General features: G+C 36.2%; 1 protein-coding gene across 1 annotated transcript in view; it reads right to left on the bottom strand.

Annotated features, from left to right (window-relative positions):
- Positions 1–1,696: 1,696 nt before the first annotated feature.
- RRM2B (ribonucleotide reductase regulatory TP53 inducible subunit M2B) overlaps positions 1,697–19,842 on the bottom strand; it is a 36,474-nt gene continuing 18,328 nt past the window's right edge. The window contains exons 3-10 of the mRNA XM_036741154.1: positions 19,421–19,537; positions 18,909–19,042; positions 18,336–18,430; positions 13,406–13,539; positions 8,177–8,281; positions 7,344–7,457; positions 5,521–5,702; positions 1,697–3,757 (exon numbers count right to left, since the gene is read on the bottom strand). Of these exons, the coding sequence (XP_036597049.1) occupies positions 5,550–5,702; positions 7,344–7,457; positions 8,177–8,281; positions 13,406–13,539; positions 18,336–18,430; positions 18,909–19,042; positions 19,421–19,537 (852 nt within the window). The 3' untranslated portion in view covers positions 1,697–3,757; positions 5,521–5,549. The remainder of the gene's footprint in view (positions 3,758–5,520; positions 5,703–7,343; positions 7,458–8,176; positions 8,282–13,405; positions 13,540–18,335; positions 18,431–18,908; positions 19,043–19,420; positions 19,538–19,842) is intronic.

Below are 19,842 nucleotides of genomic sequence, written 5' to 3'. Positions count from 1 at the left end.
TGGGAGGAGGCAGAGATGGGAACAAACATCTATCAAGTGCCTACTACATGAGGCAAGTTAGATAATGTGACAACCAAAAAAAAAAACAAACCCTACCGCATTCTTAATATTAGATTAATGAAAATATAATTTCCAAAAAAAAAAAGGGAGGTGGTAGTCTCTCTTTACTTAACCCTAGTCCCACAACTTTAGAGCATTGGAGTACCATATCCAAATCTAAGCATTATATTCTAGGAAGGACATTGAGATGATGGGGCACGTTCAGCATGGCGATATAAAAATCCTCCGCTTGGCTTTAAAAGCCCTTCATAACCTGGCCTCTTCCTTCCTTTACAGTCTTCTTATACCTTACTACTCCCTCTCACTCCCTAACTCTACAATCTAATGGCAATGGTCCCCAACGACACTGGCCTCACTGATGTTCCTCACTCCATCCAGCTCTCTTGCTCTGGAAAGGATGTGAAGGTAAACTTGCCCACAGAGAAGTACCATAAATCTATCCTGAGACAGAGACCCATAACCATGCTTTATGATAGTCATCAAGTGGAATAACCTGAAGATCCCATAGCATACCATTAACATTTGAAGAACTGAAACCCTGAAAGGGCCCTTAGAAGTCACCAAGTCCACCCTTGCTCATTTTGTCAATGAGGAAACCTAAGCATAGAGAACTGACTTGTCCAGTGTTGCACAGCTAGTGGGTACATAAGGCATGATTCAAAACTCAAAAAGTCTGAAGTCAAAATTCAAAAGTCTGAGTCCAAGGGTTAATGATTATCCCAACCCAAACTCTTCAAAACTGAGATATCCTCACAAGAGTGTTACCAAGGAACATATAAAACAAGAGCTTTTGCCCAGCGGGCTGTAAGATCTCTATTCTATGGCACAGATCTACACAGAATACCAGGTTTTACATCAACATGAATAGCTCATTAGAACTGTGACTGTCATCTCAACTGAAGAAATGAGTGTTGTATTTGCCTAACACCAGATCAATAGTAGACTCATGTATGCGGTGCATGGATGGCAAACAGGAATTCCTGTGATGTAATAGGGGATAACATGATAGCTGATCGCATCTTGTTGAGGGGGGAGCTTGCCAGAACAGAATAGAAAGAGCTTTGAGCTTTTGCATGAGAAAAAAAATCAACAGAAGTGGAACTAGAAGAGGAAGGGTTGAGGAAAAAAAATTACATCAAATATCACTGATAAAAATCTAGATATCCAAAATATACAAGAAACTCAGAAAAATTTATAACATCAAAAGCACAACACACAACACCTGATAGATGAGTGAATAAAGGATGGAAAGGGCTTCTCTTGTTTCATTTTCTCCCAGATACTCTTGCAGTCCTTGTGGTCAGGACACTTTTCTGTGAGACTCACCTTGCACTTGTTTTGAAATTAACTTTCTTCTGGGTTTACCTGTTGAGCTTCTCTCAGTGCACAGGATTCATTCTTGTGTTTGACTGTACTCTTCTGTTTCCTCGTCTCCAGCTTCAATTTCTAGATTACAACTTTGGGGGCCAGACTCCTTCTTGGATTCTTGGATGTTTCTGATTCTAAGTGTCTATGTTCCTGACTACCCAAATAGCTAAGTGAATACACCTCTGATTAGGAATTATGAAGAAAATTTTACATTTGAAAAAGAGGGCTTGACCTAAGGAAGATTCTTACTTAAAAACAACACATAAACTGAGGTTGCTATGATGCTTTATTTCAATCACGTTAAACTATGAAATGATCAGACCAAAAATCATAACATATTCTTTGGAAAACTTTTAATTATGGACATGAATAGTTGGACTGATTGAGTACAAAATACTTTATATAAAGACAAAATAAAACATGGGGTTTAGGTACACAATGCCTAATAGAGTATTCTCTGTACACAGGGAGCACGCTCTAAATATTGTGAAATACTGGACAACTCAGATATTATTAAAAGAGAGCTTTATATGAAACAGTAAAGTCAAAAGCATAAATTAGCATCATCAATTTAAATAAAAGTTCTAGAATTGCTATAGTTTTATTTAAGAAAACCTATCACTATTTCACAGCAGTTGAATCTATTATTTTCCTTTGAAAAGGATTAAACTAATAGGACTAAAGCTGAAACCCTCTTCCTAGAGCAAGTACAATAAGGATTTCAGTAATCCCACTACTTTCTTCCTTCAAATCTACAGGCAATCTACATACCCTCTAACTGGGAGATGATAATTTAAAAGGGTTAGAAGAATAAGATATACATGTTCCTGTTTGGAAGACACTCATCAGTTGGCCCTGGATAACCCTATAAGAAAGGCAGCCAGCTTTGGTGTGAGTTCCTGAGTCAGGCACCAATTTATTCTCCTTAGTTAAAATATCTATGGCATAGCAGCTGTACTGATATTTTGGCTTGCATGAAAACTGATGACCATGTGATATCAAGTTATATATCCCATTAACAGTTTCTGAGTCATAAACATAAAAAAATAGCGATTGACATTTAACCTGAAACTATACCACTAAAATTTCAAAATGCCATGACAGTAATGTTATCATACCACAAAACACTCAAATCTGATTACTATTTTTTTTCAGTGTGCAAACCGCATTTTTTCTTAGCAATCATTTTTCTCCTAATAAAGACGGAAGGAGTGGCAAAAGAATCCAGAATTAGACATTATTAAATGAGAGTAGCAAAAACCTCATAATATTAGGTCATGACTGGATTGGTTCCTACATTGTAGGAATGGTTATTTTCAATTCTTTATATTTTATAAACATAACAAAATCCTACTTTGCTGGAAGCAGAACTCCCAGTTCCACAATTCTAGATTTTATAGGACCAAATAATAAAATGTATTTTGATTGTAACCATAATTTGAATACTTAGGCTATAATAAAGTAAGTTGTAAATTACAAATAAACTATTTTTTAAAACCTAGAAAGTTGTAGAACTTAAGTTCCTTAAGAATTGAAAATAAAATGTCATGAACATAATAAAACATATATGCAAAGCAGAACACTGAAGAGAGAGTATAGAATGCTTCTTATTGTAAGCCAACATATTAAAAATCAGCATGAGATTTCCCTTCCCTCTTACTGGTAGTTTATTGATGCTATAAATAAATATGGGTGACATTAAGGCATTTACCAATATAATAGAAGGATCTGAATTCAATACAAAGGACTTAAAACTTTCCCTTCCTTCATTCTGAAGTCATGAAAGCTATTTCTGGTTAAAATTAAATCTCATTATAGAGCTATATGCCCTTGAAATTTTTGTTGAAGACAGAACAGGTATTATTCTAAAAGTACATGTTGCTTAAGTTCAATGATGGAACAAGACAAAACAAAGTCAGACCTCAACAGACTTGACATAAAATGATACAACTGTCCCATAAATTCAAAGAACAACCTCTACAAACTGAACAGGGAAAAAAAACCATATCTCACGTAGAAAGTTTTCCTCATTTGATAAAAATTATTGTTTTCAACATTTCAATATAGCTATGAGTGAACTCTACTTTCTGTAACAGCTAAATAATTTCCCCAATACAGTACAAACAAGCTTTACAGAAGACCATCAAGAAACCGAGAGATCAAGAATTTGTCTGAAAACATATTCTGAAGTTTGTAAACTAGGAAACTGACAAAATGCAACCTGTTTTTCCAGACTCTTAAAAAGTTCTCATGAGAAGAAACAAAAGATGATACATCCTCTGTCCTGCTGCTGGATGGATCTCAGTTACCTTCACTTTGCCGCTACCACCTGAAGGTAAAAGGAAGGACAGGGGAGAAGATTATCTGTCAAAGGTCTGCTCAGAGGCACCAGCCTTTCCCCACCCTATCCATCGTGGCATTCTTTCTCCCTCGGCATTTTAACATAGTTTCAAGTGCACTAACAGTGTTTACTATGGTATGGCTATACAAATGATATACAGTTGAGATATATGCATATCTACATCTGGCCCACATTACTCTGTTAACCTGGATCACTTTTAAAAGCATTAAATATTCCTTTTCAGGAGCTTCCAGTCATTAATCTAAATTTAGGTTGAAGACTCTTATTTGAGTCCCTGAGCTTTTCCTCTATTTAGCACATGCTAGTCCTAAACCAAGAGATGCTGTCATCAAGTACTCTTTTGGTTTCTGAAAGAACAAGGCCCTTTTATGTTTGAGCACCAGAAAACACTCTTTTTTGGCTTCTTGTTCAACCTGCTTCTTATGGGGTCAATTATCTCACCATCTTACCTGGTAACCTAATAGCAACAACTCACTTAACATTTAGGAAAGATTTATCAAGAACATTTATCATGTTGGGTTCTGGGGAAGACATAAAGATAAGTAAGTCAAAGCCTCTACCCCCAAAGAGCTTACAATCTAGGGAAGATTCAAGCCATGCATATAAATAATATAGAATATCATTTCTAGTTAGAGTATGGAGAAAGACATGAGAAATGCTACATGGCCAGGGGGTAGCATTTGGCCTGTATCTCAAATATCCTCTAATATTACCTTTTAAGAATCCCATTTTCCTCCTATTTCCATTCTACAACTCCATTCTTACTTAGCATATTCCAGAGTTCCTGGATCTAAGTCAGCATCTTTTCTCTATTAGAAAAAACAATAACTAGCATTTATATGCTGCTTTAAGGTTGGCAAAGCATTCTGTAAATATCTCATTTTATCCTCCAAACAACCTAGGGAGGCAAGTGCCATTATTTTTCCCTTTTTACAGACAAGGAAACTGAGGCAGAAGACGTTAAGTAACTTGCCCGGTGTCACAGAGTTAGTATTTGAGGTGGAATTTGAACTCTAGTCTTTCGAACCCAATTCCACCACTATACCACCTAGCTATCTAAGATGTTTTCTAAAAGATTTTTAGTTTTGGCCAACTTTGCTTGCCCATCATTGGATGACTTGTTTTCGGCTCACCTCCATAGATCATGAATTAAAATCTTCCTAAGAATATCTATCTCATGTTTGTAAAAGGAATATACTAACAATCCCCATCGTCTTTGGAAAATCATAATTGTCTTTCCTTAAATATTACAAATATCAAGGACTTTCTCCAACCACTACATGTTAGCATAGATTTCTGAGTCTGTTATCTTGGGGAAGATGAACAGCAAGAAGGTGATATTTTTTAATTCACCAAAACTTTGTAGAGAGGACAGACTCCCCTCCCATGCCCACTAATGCATTAGTGCAGCCAATGCTACCCTATTTACCACAAAATTAGTAAAATCTCAATTTTGTTAATTGAGATTAATTTTTAATTAATTGTTAATTAACAATTGCATGTTGTTTAGAAAATGTAGTCTTCACTTAACCCCAATTGCCCTGCCTTCCCCCTCCAAAAAAAAAATGCAGTCCTATTTCTCCATGACCCTAAATAAAAGCATTTAGGCTATCCTCAGATTTTTAAAAGGAAAATTACAGCACTTTTTACTTTATTGGAACTATATTTGGGCTTTTCTTTTGACAACTAGGACTGGAGAAAAATGGAGAGAAAAGAAGACTGTCATTTACCAACAAGGAGGAGCATCTAGAAAATCGGATTAAAAATCTGCATCCAAGGTGAAGACATTGTCTGTTGTTTCTGCCATAACTGCAAAACGCTGATATTCTGAGACCCTTTTTTCAAAAAAATTTGTTTTCCCTTCCAGAGAAATATTTTCCATGAAATCAAAGGGATTATCTGACTGAAAAACCTGAAGAAAAAAAAATCACATTAGAGATTCTGAAGAAGCAAAATCTCATCTCTCAAGAAATCTACTCTAATATGCCATGAAGTTTTCCATTACTGATGTCTACTCTGTCATGCAGAGAAAGATGCAGCAGGTTAAACCACTGGCCTACAAAATTTTCACCTTACGGAAGCTTATCATACGTTTATTTATATAAATTAAAAAATCTAGAGCTTTTAGTCAAGACTTGCAGAAACAATTTAAATTTCTTCTACCCCTTCAACTCTCTTTTGATTCTTAAAATATATAACACAAATATAAAGAAAAACACTCCTATTTTAAAACAGGAAAATGGAGGCATACATCCGTGAAATGACTTAATGAAAACCAAATACTGAATTCTGCCACCTTAGCTGTATAGTGTCTAGCAATGCACTGACAGGCCAAGAAGCAGAAAGCCAAATCAAGTTCAGCATAAGCCTCAAAATGTAATGCCAACCAAAAAAAAAACAAAACCACCCTACAGTTTATAGCTGGTTATGCAAATTTGCTACAGATATGACTGAGATTGTTTAACAGCTCCATTAACATGACTATTAGCAATATTAACATAGGGCTGCAGGCCATTATATTCTTAGAAACTAAAAGGTCTAACAATAATCAGTATCAGGGACAGGCTACATTAACACAGACAATCAAAAAAGACCACTATATCAAAGCAACAACTATGGGACATAGTCCCCTCTTTTGGAAGTCTTCAGGCAGAGATGGTATGACCACCCAGGTAAGTTATGGTGGGGATCCAGTGGGTATAGCTAGCTGCTTAGGTCTCTTCTAAGTCTTAAATTATGTGACTATGTGATGCTGTGACACTGAAATAGGACAACCGTACCCAGAGCAGGCAAAACAGACATATGCTGTGAATGCTCTAAAGGAAGGTTCATGAACCACCCACTGCGTTGCTGACTCAGAGAAAGGACATCTCAGCCTATTTTATGAAACGTCAAAGCTTCAAATCAGACAAACAGGAGCTAAAGATGCAAAGGAAAGACAACTGCGTAGCATCGCTTGTAACCATGAACTGTCATCTCAAGTCTATCTAGGTTTTAGACCAAACATGGTGCAAAGTTTAAAATCAGAATTCATTGATAAGGGATCTATTTGTAGTTCAGTCTACACACAAGACAACCATTTGTTAGCTTGAGTAAGACTGTATCTTAAGGACTTTCATTATGTGAAAACTCTGACTGAAGCTAGGCCCTTCTAAACAAATATGTGAGCATACATTCACAAACACTTGTGAATGCAGACCAGTTACATATTAACTCAAGGTCAGTGGAAGTAAGAAGTTAACCAAACACAACATACATATGCTTGACTCGTTCAGGTGAAATTACTGTTAGCTAAAGCCAAATATATTACTAAATATTGGACTGTGCTTGTTAGCACCAACATTAATTTTTCTGAATAGTTCAATGCTGAGAATTTCCCTTCGTTACTATAGGAGATTTTGGAAAAATTACATCTGTGCACCTGTCACACGTGTTTTGGGGGTAACACAATCCATTCTCTGCTGTGAAGTAAAAATCTTAAGAGACCTTACTTGACCAGTGGGCCTTACCAATTAATAGCTATTTTTTTTTTAATTTTTAAAAACATTTTTACCTTTGAGAACCCAAGCTCCACAAGCAATCTGTCTGCTACAAACTCAATGTACTGTTTCATCAAAGTGCAATTAATGCCAATTAGGCCAACTGGTAAGGCGTCAGTTAAAAACTCCTAGAGGAAAAAAAAAAACAAAAAGAGCACACTCGGATATTAATAACATTACGTAACTGGGCATGTGCTGATCAGAAAGTGTTTTTATAGGAAATAGATCTTGTTTAAAGGAAAGTCCATTATTTTAATAATGGACTTTATAATAATTATATACATATAATAATAAATCAATGTGCATTTCCACGAAAGAATAAATCAAATCAGTTTCTTGTGGGTGTAATGTCATCCTCCTAGGACAAAGGATTTCATAGCTATCTTATACAACAATAGTATCTTTAAAAAGTATTTTACTACGATCTTAAGGCTGATTAGGCTCATGCTATGAGACAGAAAAAGGGAGCGGCCTTTTCCTGTACTATTTTCATTAGGATTCCCCTTTTGTTATTATGAACTAGAATCTGCAGAGATGTCGGTCACTTAGTGTGTCAAGGACAGGAAGTAAAGAAATATGAAGGTGAGAAAGTCCATAAGAAAATAAAAGCAAATGAAAATTTAAAGGATATTGGGAACTTGGGAGGAAATATAAAGTATAATTAACGAGAGGGAGAAAAAACGCTAAAAGCTTAGCTTCAGCTCTTAAGGTTCAAAAATGCATTTTCCTGCTGCTTCTGCATTAGAATTAGGTATACAGGATAAAAGTACCAAATTATTCATGCTGTATCAGCAGGCAGTGCACCTCACACGTTATGGTGAAATTGTATAAAAGTTTTCCTGTTTACCTGTTCTATTTCAACAGCATTGATGATGATCTCCTTGACCCTTTCTTCTGAAGGCTTATTCACTAAGTAATGAAACATCAAACAAGCAAAGTCACAATGAAGACCCTGAAAAACAGTGGGGGGAAAAATCATAATCCAAAAGTTATCTTCATAAGGTGTGGTATGTTATATAGAACAAGGTTGCTTTTTCAAAAGGCACATTCCAAGATCTCAAGAAGGTTCTATTCTATTTAATACAGAAACATTTATGTGGACACAGACGAAACACAAGAAAGAATGCTGGATCCAGACAACGCTAATCCATGAAACTTCACAAACTAGGGCAAGGTCTGTTTGATTTTATGAAAATACCTACACAGCAGTTTGAAACAATTGCAATTTTGTTACTTTTAAGCACAAAAAATAACTAGACAAAGACAACAAAAATGGTCCTTCCTACAATCTCTTAAAGAAGCTACTTCAGTGCAAAGTGCCAAAGTGCTTACGTGCAAAATTACTATTGTTTATATTCGAATACATACTTAGGGTCTTTAAAAACATCTGTCCTCTTAAACAGTTTAGCTATTCTTCTGAAAAAAATTTTTAACACTCTTTGCTCAGCGAAAATGCTTTCATATATAGTTACGCAAAGGTCACCTTCAAGGAAGTGCCTGAAATTCTGCGGTAGTGCAGTCCAAAATCATTATGGTTTTCCTCTTCCTTAAATATCATATATTAAGGATAAGCCCTTTTGTTAAGTAGTGCACTTGAGAGAGCAATTTGGAAATGGGGTTGTTAAAAGTAACAAATATTGGTAGGGCTGAGGAAAGTTCTTTTCTTTTTTCCAGTTTTAATTTCATAAGGTATCATTGAAAAGGGCATGGATTATGTAACTTAACTTTTTCTTAAATAAAGATAAGACAATGGGCTGGGTAAATAAAGATAGGCAGGGGATTTCCCCCATAATTTAGTCATTTTTACTATTAGTATTGTTTGTTTTCCTCCTGCTCACTCCCATCTTGGATTTCTGGAAATGTTGATGCAATTACAAGGAGATTTATGTTGTAAACAAACATCTCTTTCTACTCGGAGATAAAGAAAGCTAAAGGTCCTTTTTACAAAGCTGATTCCATATTCCATGTATTTTTACTCTCAGGAAAACAGTTAGTAAGGTATACAGGGTGTTAGCAGGAACAGACAAGTAACATTTGAAAGCTAGCCTCCCCCTGCCTTAAAAATATCTCCCAGATGAAGCAGAAATTTGGGAGAAAATCTTTACAACCAATGTCTCTGATAAAAGCCTCATATCTAAAATACACTGGGAACTGAGTCAAATTTATAGGAATAAAAGCCATTCCCCTACTGAGAAATGATCAAAGGCTATGAACAGGCAGTTTTCAGAGGAAGAAATTAAAGATATCTATAGGCATATAAAAAAATGCTCTAAATCACTATTGACTAGAGAAATGCAAATCAAAACAACTCTTAGGTACCACATCTCTCCTGTCAGACTGGCTAAAATGACAAAACAGGAAAATGATAAATGCTGGAGAGGATGTGGGAAAATGGGAACATTAATACATTGTTGGTGGAGTTGGGAACAGATCCAGCCATTCTGGAGAGCAATTTGGAATTATGCCCAAGGGGCTATAAAAATGTTCAGACCCTTTGACCCAGCAATACCACTCATAGGGCTATATCCCAAAGGGATCACACAAGTGGGAAAGGGACCTGTATGTACAAAAATATTTATAACTGCTCTTTTTGTGGTGGCAAAGAACTGGAAATCAAGGGGATGCCCATCAGTTGGGGAATGGCTGAACAAGTTGTGGTATATGAATGTAATGGAATACTACCGTGCTATAAGAAATGGGGACTTCATAATAACCTGGAAAGACCTACATAATATGATGCTGAGTGAGAGAAGCAGACCCAGGAGAGCATTGTACACAACCATAGACATATTGATTCTGTGATGACTAACTCTGATAGACTTGGCTCTCCTCAGCAATACAAGACTCAAAGACAGCTCCAAAGGACTCATGATGGAGAGAGTGAGCTACATTCAGAGAAAGAACTGTGGAGTCTGAATACAGACTGAGGCAAACTATTTGCTCTCTTTTTTTTCTCTTCTCTTTTGGTTTTGTTTCTTCTCTCTCATAATTCATTCCATTGGTCATAATTCTTCTTTGCAACTTGACTATTGTGTAAATAAGTTTAATGCGAAGGTTTAATGTAGAATCTATATCGGACTACATGCTATTTGGGAGGAGAGGGGCAAAGGAAGAGAAGGGAAGAAAATTTGAAACTCAAGAACATGTAGAACTAAATGTTGTAAACTAAAAATAAAAAAATCTAATTAAAAAATATCTCCCAGATGTATTTCAGCAATAGGGGATTGTTCATACTAAGGCTGAATAACTGTACGCCAAGATATCAGGTTAACATTCATCTGAGCACTCAAGAGAATTGGAGTTTTGGTCAAGATATGGAAGAAGGTAGGAAAATTTTAAAGGAAAAGTCTTCTATGAGGCGTGAGACTCAGAAAAGACTAAAAGTAACAAGTCACCAAATGTTTGAAGGGCAAGAGAAAAACCCCACTATCTTTAGAAGCTATTTAGCCTAAACATACCTGACCAATAATCCCCTCTACAACATACACCCAAAGCGGTCATCCTGCCTTAATCTGCAGACCTCAGTCAGTCAGTCAATAAACATTTATTAAGTACCTATTATGTTTCCAGCACTGTAATGATCACTAAGGATACAAAAAGAGGCAAAAGACAGTCCCTGCCCTCAAGGAGCTCACAATGTAATGGAAGAGACAACATGCAAACATATGCACAAACAAGCTATACAAACAGGATAAACATGAAATAATTAAAAGAGGGAAGGTATTAAAATTAAGAAGAATTGGGGAAAGGCTTCCTGAACAAAGTGGGATTTTAGTTGCATCCTGAAGGAAATCAAGGAAGTCAGCAGGCAAAGATGAGAAAGGAGAGCATTCTAGGCATGGGGAACAGTCAGATAAAATGGCAGAAGCTAAGCAATGGAGTGTGTTGTTCCTGGAATAGCCAGGAGGCCAGCGTCACTGGATCAGAATGGTGGGGAGTAAGGTATAAGAAGACGTGAACAGTACAGGAGGTCTGGGAGGTGGGACGGTTATAAAAGGCTTTGAATATTAAACAGAGCATGTTGTATTTGATCCTGGAGGTGACAGGAAGCCAATGAAGCTTACTGAATGGAGATTTGCCACAACTGGGAGGCTTTAGGAAAATCACTTGGAGAGTTGAACTAAGGATAGAATGGAGTGGGGAGAGACTTGAGGGAGGCAAACCCACCTACAGGTTATCGCAATAGGCAAGGTGCGAGGTGATAAGGACCTGTACTAGACTGATAACAACATCAGAGGACAGAAGTGGTTGTATTGGAGAGAAGTTGTAAATGTGAAATCAACAGGCTTTGGCAACAGATTGGATATGGGGGTGAGAGAGGAGTTCAGGATGACAGCTAGGTTCTGAACGTGATGGACTTGGGAGGATAGTGCCACCCTCTACAGTAATAGGAGATGGGGGGGGGCGGGAGGGGGCGGGGGGGTAGGGGTTAGGGAAAAAGATAATGAATTCTGTTTTGGCCTTGTTGAGTTTAAGATATCTACTGGACATCCAGTTGGAGATGTCTGAAATGAAGTTAGAAATGCAACATTAGAAGTCAGCAGAGAAGCTGGAGAGGAAAGATGTGAGAATCATCAACATATTGATGGTAATTAAGTCCATGGGAACTAACAAGATCACCAAGTGAAACAGCATAGAAGGAGAAGGTAAGAAGGCCCAGGACAGAACCCTGAGGATACCTATAGTTAGAGGACATGATCTGGGGAAGGATCCAACAAAGATAGACAAGGACCTCAAAGAAGTAGGGACCCAATTACTGCTGGAGGCAGTCAGCTTGTTTCTGGATAGCTCTAATTATTGGCATGTTTTTCCTAAGGTGGCCTCTTTACAATGTCTATCCATGGCTCCCAGGTTTGTCCTCTGAAGACAAACAAAACAAGTGTAATCCTTTTTCCATATGACCTTTCAAATACTTAAAGACAGCTAAGCAATCTTAATGCATCCTCCCAAGTCTTCTATTTTCCAGGCTACATGTCCCAAATTCCTTCAAACTATTTCAAATATGATCTTAAGCTTTAGTCACCCTCTGTGGTAGTTTATTAATCTCCTTCCTAAAACTCGATGCCCAAAACTGACAGAACACTTCAGATGTGGTTTGACCAAGGCAAAGTATTGTAGAGTGGAGCCATCATCACCCTCATTCTGGACACTACTTCTCTTAATGCATCCTAAGACCACAGTAAGTTGGACAACAGAAAGAAGCACTGCTTCATTTTTACCTAGGACTGACATAGGGGATCAACATACTAGTTAAAATATTAGTCTCTCATTTGAAAGGTTGAGAACCTTAGGTTCTCTCAGCTCTTCCCAAGTAGAGCCAGTTGTGGCGGGTTCAGTTCTATCTAGCCAACTTCACATCTAATTTCTCCTCCATTACTAAGAGAAAGTAAGTGAGAAAGAGAAATGGGAGAAGATATATATATATATACACATGTATTCCTCTCCCATTATCACCAGTATCCTACAGTATCCTTCCAAAGGCCTTTAGAATGTATCCTCTCAAAAATACCAAGGGTCTGTTGTATAACAAAAGAGGTTTTCAAATAACACTTGCCATTTCCCCAATTTCCTTAGATAAAAATGTAAGTGACCTTAAAATATATCAAAAATGTCAAAAGCCACTTGGATTTTTCTTTTTTTTTTTTATTTTTTTTGGAGGGGGGAAGGCAGGGCAATTGGGGTTAAGTGACTTGCCCAAGGTCACACAGCTAGTTAAGTGTATCAAGTGTCTGAGGCCGGATTTAAACTCAAGTCCTCCTGACTCCAGGGCTGGTACTCTACTCATTGTTCCACCTAGCTCCGCCATGATTTTTCTACTATTAACTGTAATTGAGAGGGTTGTGTAATACTGAGACAGCATTATCAGATGGTCTGTATTTGGAGGTTATCTTCGGGTACCAATTCCAAAATGTTAGCCCAGGGAAATGTTTTTCTTTCTAAAAGATGAATAACCTGAAAAATATTTAAACCTTCCTTTTTATCCTGAGTTACCATGAGCATTTTTTAAGGCAAACAAAAAATTAGAAATGGATTTCATGGATAATCCTACACATCACAATTAGAATTCATTCCTTACCTCATCTCTGCTGATGAGTTCATTGGAGAAAGTGAGTCCAGGCATAAGACCTCTCTTCTTAAGCCAGAATATAGCAGCAAAAGAGCCCGAGAAGAAAATTCCTTCCACAGCAGCAAAAGCAACCACTCTTTCTCCTATTATATAACATGCATTTACTTTAAACAGACTAAATTGCAAAATTCCTTGTAAGATAGAACAGAAATAACCCTGTTCAATGACTTTCTGATAAACATCAGCCACGGCATAAATCAGGAGGATACATCCCAGTCAAAGATATTTGCCATTAGGAGTTTTTAAAAACTTTATCTTAATTCATGGAAAAAAACAAACATTTCTACAATAGAGCACAATAAAAAAGATGACTACATGTGAAAACTGCAAATCCACCATGTACAGTCTGCTATTTTCCTCAAACACGCAAAGTTATCATGTAAAATTTTTTTCCTTGCCTCCCTCCCCTTTCTACCCATCCCCCACCTTAGAGATGGCCACCATTAGACACAAATAGGTGTGTGTATATATGTATACACACATATACATATATATATGTATGTATGTATGTAAATTATTCTACACATACTTCTTTATCAGCTCTTTCTCTGGATGCAGATACTGTCTTTATATGTCCTTTATAGCTAATTTGACTATTTATATTAGTTAATTTGGGTATTTATAACTTATTTGCTCAAAATCATTCTTAAAACAATATTGCTGTTACTGTATACAATGTTCTCTTGATTCTACTCATTTAGCAAATCTTTCCATATTTTTCTAAGATCATTGAGCTCATCATTTCTTATAGCACATAGTATTCCATCACAATCATAAACTACAACTTGTTCAGCCATTCCCCAATTGTTCTTTGCCACCACAAGGAGAGCTACTATAAACACTGTAGAACATATAGGTTCTTTTCCTTTTTCCCTAATCATCTTTGGAGATAGACCTAGCAGTGGTATTGCTGTAGAGGCAGTTTAACAACTGGGCATAATTCCAGATTGCTTTCCAAAATGACTGGAACAGTTCACAATTCCACCAACAATGAATTAGTGTCCCATTTTTCCCACGTTTTGTGGAACTAACATTCGTCACTTTTCCCTTCAATCGTTTTAGCCAATCTGATAAGTGTAAAATGTTATCTCAAGACTGTTTTAATTTGCATTTTTCTAATCAATAATGATTTAGAGCATTTTTTCATATGACTATAAATTGTTTCTTTGGAAAACTGCCTGTTCATATCCTTTGACCATTTATCCACTGGGCAATGATTCCTTTTGGATGTGACAAAGCTCTTTATATATTTGAGATATGAGACCTTTATCTGAGAAACTATAAAATTTACCCTCAATTTTCTGCTTTCATCTTGATCTTGACCACACTTGTTTTATTTGTACAAAAACTTTCTAATTTAATGTAATTGAAATTATCCATTTTATACCTCACTCTGCTCTCTATGTCTTGTTTATTAACAAATTATTCCCCTATCCATAAGTCTGATAAGTAATATGTTCCATGTTCTAATTTTCTTGTAGTATCTCTCTTTATATCTAGGACATGTATCCATTTTGAATTTATCTTGGTAAATGGTGTAAAATATTGGTCTATGCCCAGTTTCTGCCATACTGCTTTCCAGTTTTCCCAATAATTTTTACCAAATAATGAATTCTCATCCCAAAATCTTAAGTCTTTACATTTGTCAAATACAAGGTTATTATACTTAACTGCTGCTGTAAATTGTATGTTCTACTCTATTCCATTGATCTACCTTTCTATTTCTTAGCCAGTACCAGATAGTGTTGATAATTACTGCCTTATAACATAGTTTAAGATCTGGTACTGCTACACCTCCTTCCTTTACGTTTTTTTTCGTTATGTCCTTTGATACTCTTGACTTTTCTTCCCAATGAATTTTGCTATTATTTTTCTAATTCAGTAAAATAATTTTTTGGTAATTTAACTGGGGCATTGAATATATAACTTAGTTTGGGTAAAATTGTCATTTTTATTATATTGGCCCTACCTGCCCCATGAACAACTAATATTCCTCCAATTATTTAAATCTAACTTTATTTGTATAATAAGTTTTTTGTAATTTTGTTCATATAGTTCCTAGGTTTGTTTTGGTAGGCATACTCCCAAATATTTTATGCCATTAGGTCTTGAATGTCCTTTCTCCTCACTTCTACCTCTTAGAAGCCCTTATTTCTTTCTAGACTCCAATCAGTCACCACCTTCCATATGAAATATCATCTGATCCTCCACAGCTTCCAGTGCCCACTCCCATTAACCTGTATTTCATGATTTTTTATATAATTACATATGTATATATTGTTTTCCCCAATAGAATATAAACTCCTTGAGGGTAGGCATTGTTTCATTTGTATTCCCTGAAAATAAACATTCAATTTAGTATTTTTGTTTTATAGACATATATAATTTTCACTTAAAGTTCACTCTGCAATAAAAAGAAATCAAAATGTGCCTTTGCTTGATCTGCTGTTGTGGTGTTGTCTTTTTTTATGTGAAAACCTCGTCTTTAGTTGTAATTACTTTTACACACTATGTGGGATATAATACACTGAGAACTTAATGTTAAATGATTGTCACCAGCCTTCACAGAAGCAGTTTGGTACAGTGGATAGACAGCCAAGATGCTTCAAGGCCACCTCTGACTCAGGCTGGCTGAATGACCCTTGGCAAGTCACTTAAACTCTACGTGCTCTATTCCAGGGGTGTCAAGGCCAAATAGAAAGGGTGGCTTACAGACTTGAAAAACCACAAATTAGTATTAACCATGTTACACTGTTTATTTATTTATTTTGTTAAACATTTCCCAATTACATTTTATTCTGGCTCCCCCACACTGGGCCTGAACCTAGGCAACTTTCTAAGCCTCACCAGTTGCACAGAAGGTGCCAACCTAAATTGGTTAAGGGAGTTTCATATGGGATTCCTTACACTGAAAATATCACACTGAAAAAGTGTAGAACCTATCCTTATAATCATGTGATACATCATTCACAGATTCACTTCACTGATAATCAGAAAACAAATAATTTTTATAGGACACTTGAAAATTTACAAAGATCTTTTCACATCTTCTTTGAGCTTCATGGCAATTGAGAAGACCTGTGATACAGACAGTATGGATGCTATTACTTCCATTTTAAAGATGAGGAAAATAAGTCTCAGAGAGTTAAACTGATTTGACCATGATTACATAGCTAAGAGGTGTCACAGGAAGGAACTGAAGGTTTTCCTAACTACAATTGCACCACTCTAACCATTATGCCATGCTGCCTCTCAGAAGTACAGATGGAATATCTTACTGTAATATCTTCTGAAATAATTGACTTTAGCTGACAAATAGGAAACATGATTTTAAAAGCACATATGTCTAAGTGTCTCTGATTATATTTATCGACACTTCAATGATCTCATTTGTGTAGATGCTCCCTCCAGTACTACAAATCACAACCCCTCCATGCTCTCTTGTGTTACAAAAATCTTCCATATATCTTTCGCCCAAATCACATATTTCACGGTTCCTACTGCAGCACTCATTTTCTCCTCTCCTTCATTCCTGATACATAACTGGTCCATCTCTTTTTTCTATCATATGTATCCCGATGTTCCTTTGTAATGTGTTTACATTTGAGAAGTGTTCACATTTCTGTTAGAAGTTGGTGAAGTTAGGACTGTTCACATTACTGTGGTGGCCTACTCAGATCTACCACGCATCTCCCCGTTGTCCTCTGGATCACCTAAAACTTTGATTTTTCTGAAATCACAGTATTCCAGGATTTACAGCTCTGTAATGCTACTGGAAAGATAACAGTGTTGTTAAAGATAGGCCTTGCTGACAACAAGAAGTACATGAAGACAAATTACCACAAAAGTTCCCAAATGTGTCAATTCAACTGCACGTTGTAATCCGCTAGATGTGTAGTTTTCACTCTGTCTTTTCCCACTGTACATAGTTAAGCTGATCTCTTTCAAATGATTATGGGTTTTATGCGATTTCATGTAACTTATGAAAAGGAGCATCTAAAGAATTTTGGCATCAATGAACCCATGTGACTTTCATTCTTCTGACCCTTTCTACCTCCTTCCAAAAGCCCTTCCTTCTTCTCCTTGAAACAGAGCCCTCATTGTGGGGTTTGTCCCAGCTACAGGTGATCTGGAAAGCAATTCAATAAACACTTCTTGATGCTAACCATATTTTCCCAATAGTAGCAAAGGAAAAAACAGCATTCTTTTCTTTTCTCTTTCCCCTCTATTTTGCTTCGTCATCATGGTATCCAATAAAATGTGTGTGTTTTTTTTCCAAAGGTTTACTTCTCTTTCCCTATCAGAATCTAAGACAAGCCTAACTCTGATATTTACTATCTGATTCACCACTGCCAAGAATGTTATAAATGAGACTCAGGGGGTTAGGGAAAGGGATCTCTAAGGTCCCTTTGAAGTTGATGATTCCATGGTTTCATGATTTACAACACTGTAGGAGACTGAAATTGTGACCTGCTTTGAGTCAATAAAGGTACAAAATATTACTAAAAATAGTTCCTGATCAGATGCCATTGCACTACCTCTTAGTTATCTCTCTGCTTGCATTAATGCCTATTTAACCTTTAGTCTCTCAGCATACCAACTAAAATTGGATTGTTTACTCCAGTTTCTAATTAGCTACTATATCTTATGTTTCCATTCCAAATTTAAGATTCATTTTCCTTCAACCAGATATCAATGTTGATTATTCAGAATAATTTTTATTTGTTTATTTATAGGAATGGAACTGATATTAGAGATCATTAATTTAATTCTAAGACCCAATGAAGTTAACAGTGATTCCATCTAAAGCCATCCTACATTAAATAGCTCTACACTGGCTGAGTCCAATTTGAACATATGTAAATTAAACCCAACATACCAAATGTGGATTTTCTGTCTTCTATCCATCGCAAGGCCCAATCTGCTTTCCTCTTAACACACGGCATTGTTTCAATTGCATTGAATAAGAACTCCCTGTAAAACCAAAATAATAACTGGTATAATTTCTTACTTTACTACCTAGTTTTCTTTATCAGACAAAATTTTCATTACTTGCCCAAGAATGATTATTAGACTATCTTTAATTCTATAAACAATACATATGCAGTTTTTCAGCACTGCAGAATACTCACTAAAAGCAAAAAACCAAAAAACCATAGCAAACCTCAAAACGACAATGAAGTAAGTATCATCTGACATATTATTTGTGACCAAAGATTTCTAAATAGGACAGTTTTTTTAAACATACTTAGTGATCAGAATGTTCAACACAAGATAAACACACATACAATGAAAAAAACAAGGTATACCTAAATTCAGATGGCTAAATGACTGCTAATTCATCATTTAGTGTGGGTGGAAAATAGCTGTTATTCAGTGACTGACTGTAAACATACAAATGTAGTAAATATCTATAGATAAATTTAAAAGGCTGATGAAAATCGCAATGTACCTTTTTTGGGGGTCTTTGATATAGGTATCTATTAGCAAACTGTACATCTCTGAATGAACGTTCTCAATGAGAATTTGAAACCCATAGAAACAGCGTGCCTCTGGGACCTGCACCTCCTGACTAAAGCGTTCCACCTAAAGGGAAACAGAAGGATAAATTTAACGAAAGCCCATGATATATTAGTTACCAAGTCAATAAGAAACTGAATAACAAAACCATTAGACAAATATTCTCTGTTAAGCTTGTCTTATCACAAATTGGCCAAGAAGATAGTTTTTGTGAATTATATATAATTAAAAGAAGGCATTTTTAATTTGTAAAAATTATTATAGCCAGTCCAACATTATGTTTGTCAAATGAAGGAAAGGAATCTTTTATGTCAATATTTTAATATTTGCTTTCAATATTTCTCATAACTCTCTAGATACTATTTTCATATCAATATGAAATATTTTACTACTATCATCAAACAGTTACTGAGTATTAACCAAAGCAAAGAAAATCACTCTTACCAAATTTTCATTAACTATTCCATCACTGGCTGCAAAAAAAGCCAAGATGTGAGAGATGAAATACTTCTCATCTGCCTTCAGTTTGTTCCAGTGAGGAAGATCCTTTGATAAGTCAACCTGAAATTCAAATGTTTCAAAAATTTTAACTTAGACAAGGTCAAAATGTTTCCCAATAAACAAGGAAAACCTCTTTTTGGGGGCGGAGCCAAGATGGCAGCCAGAACGCAGGGACTTGCTTAAGCTCTCCCCCAAATCCCTCCAAATACCTGTAAAAAATGGCTCTGAACAAATTCTAGAGCAGCAGAACCCACAAAATAGCAGAGGGAAACAGGTATCCGGGAAGGGTCTATCGCATGGTGCTGAGAGCAGAGGGCAGCCCAGCATGGCCACACCAGGACAGACCAGACCTGGAATCAGCCAGC

This window comes from Trichosurus vulpecula, chromosome 1, assembly GCF_011100635.1.
Source record: "Trichosurus vulpecula isolate mTriVul1 chromosome 1, mTriVul1.pri, whole genome shotgun sequence".
NCBI lineage: Eukaryota > Metazoa > Chordata > Mammalia > Diprotodontia > Phalangeridae > Trichosurus > Trichosurus vulpecula.
Note: the sequence above shows the minus strand (reverse complement) of the source record. Positions and strands in the feature narration are given on the sequence as shown.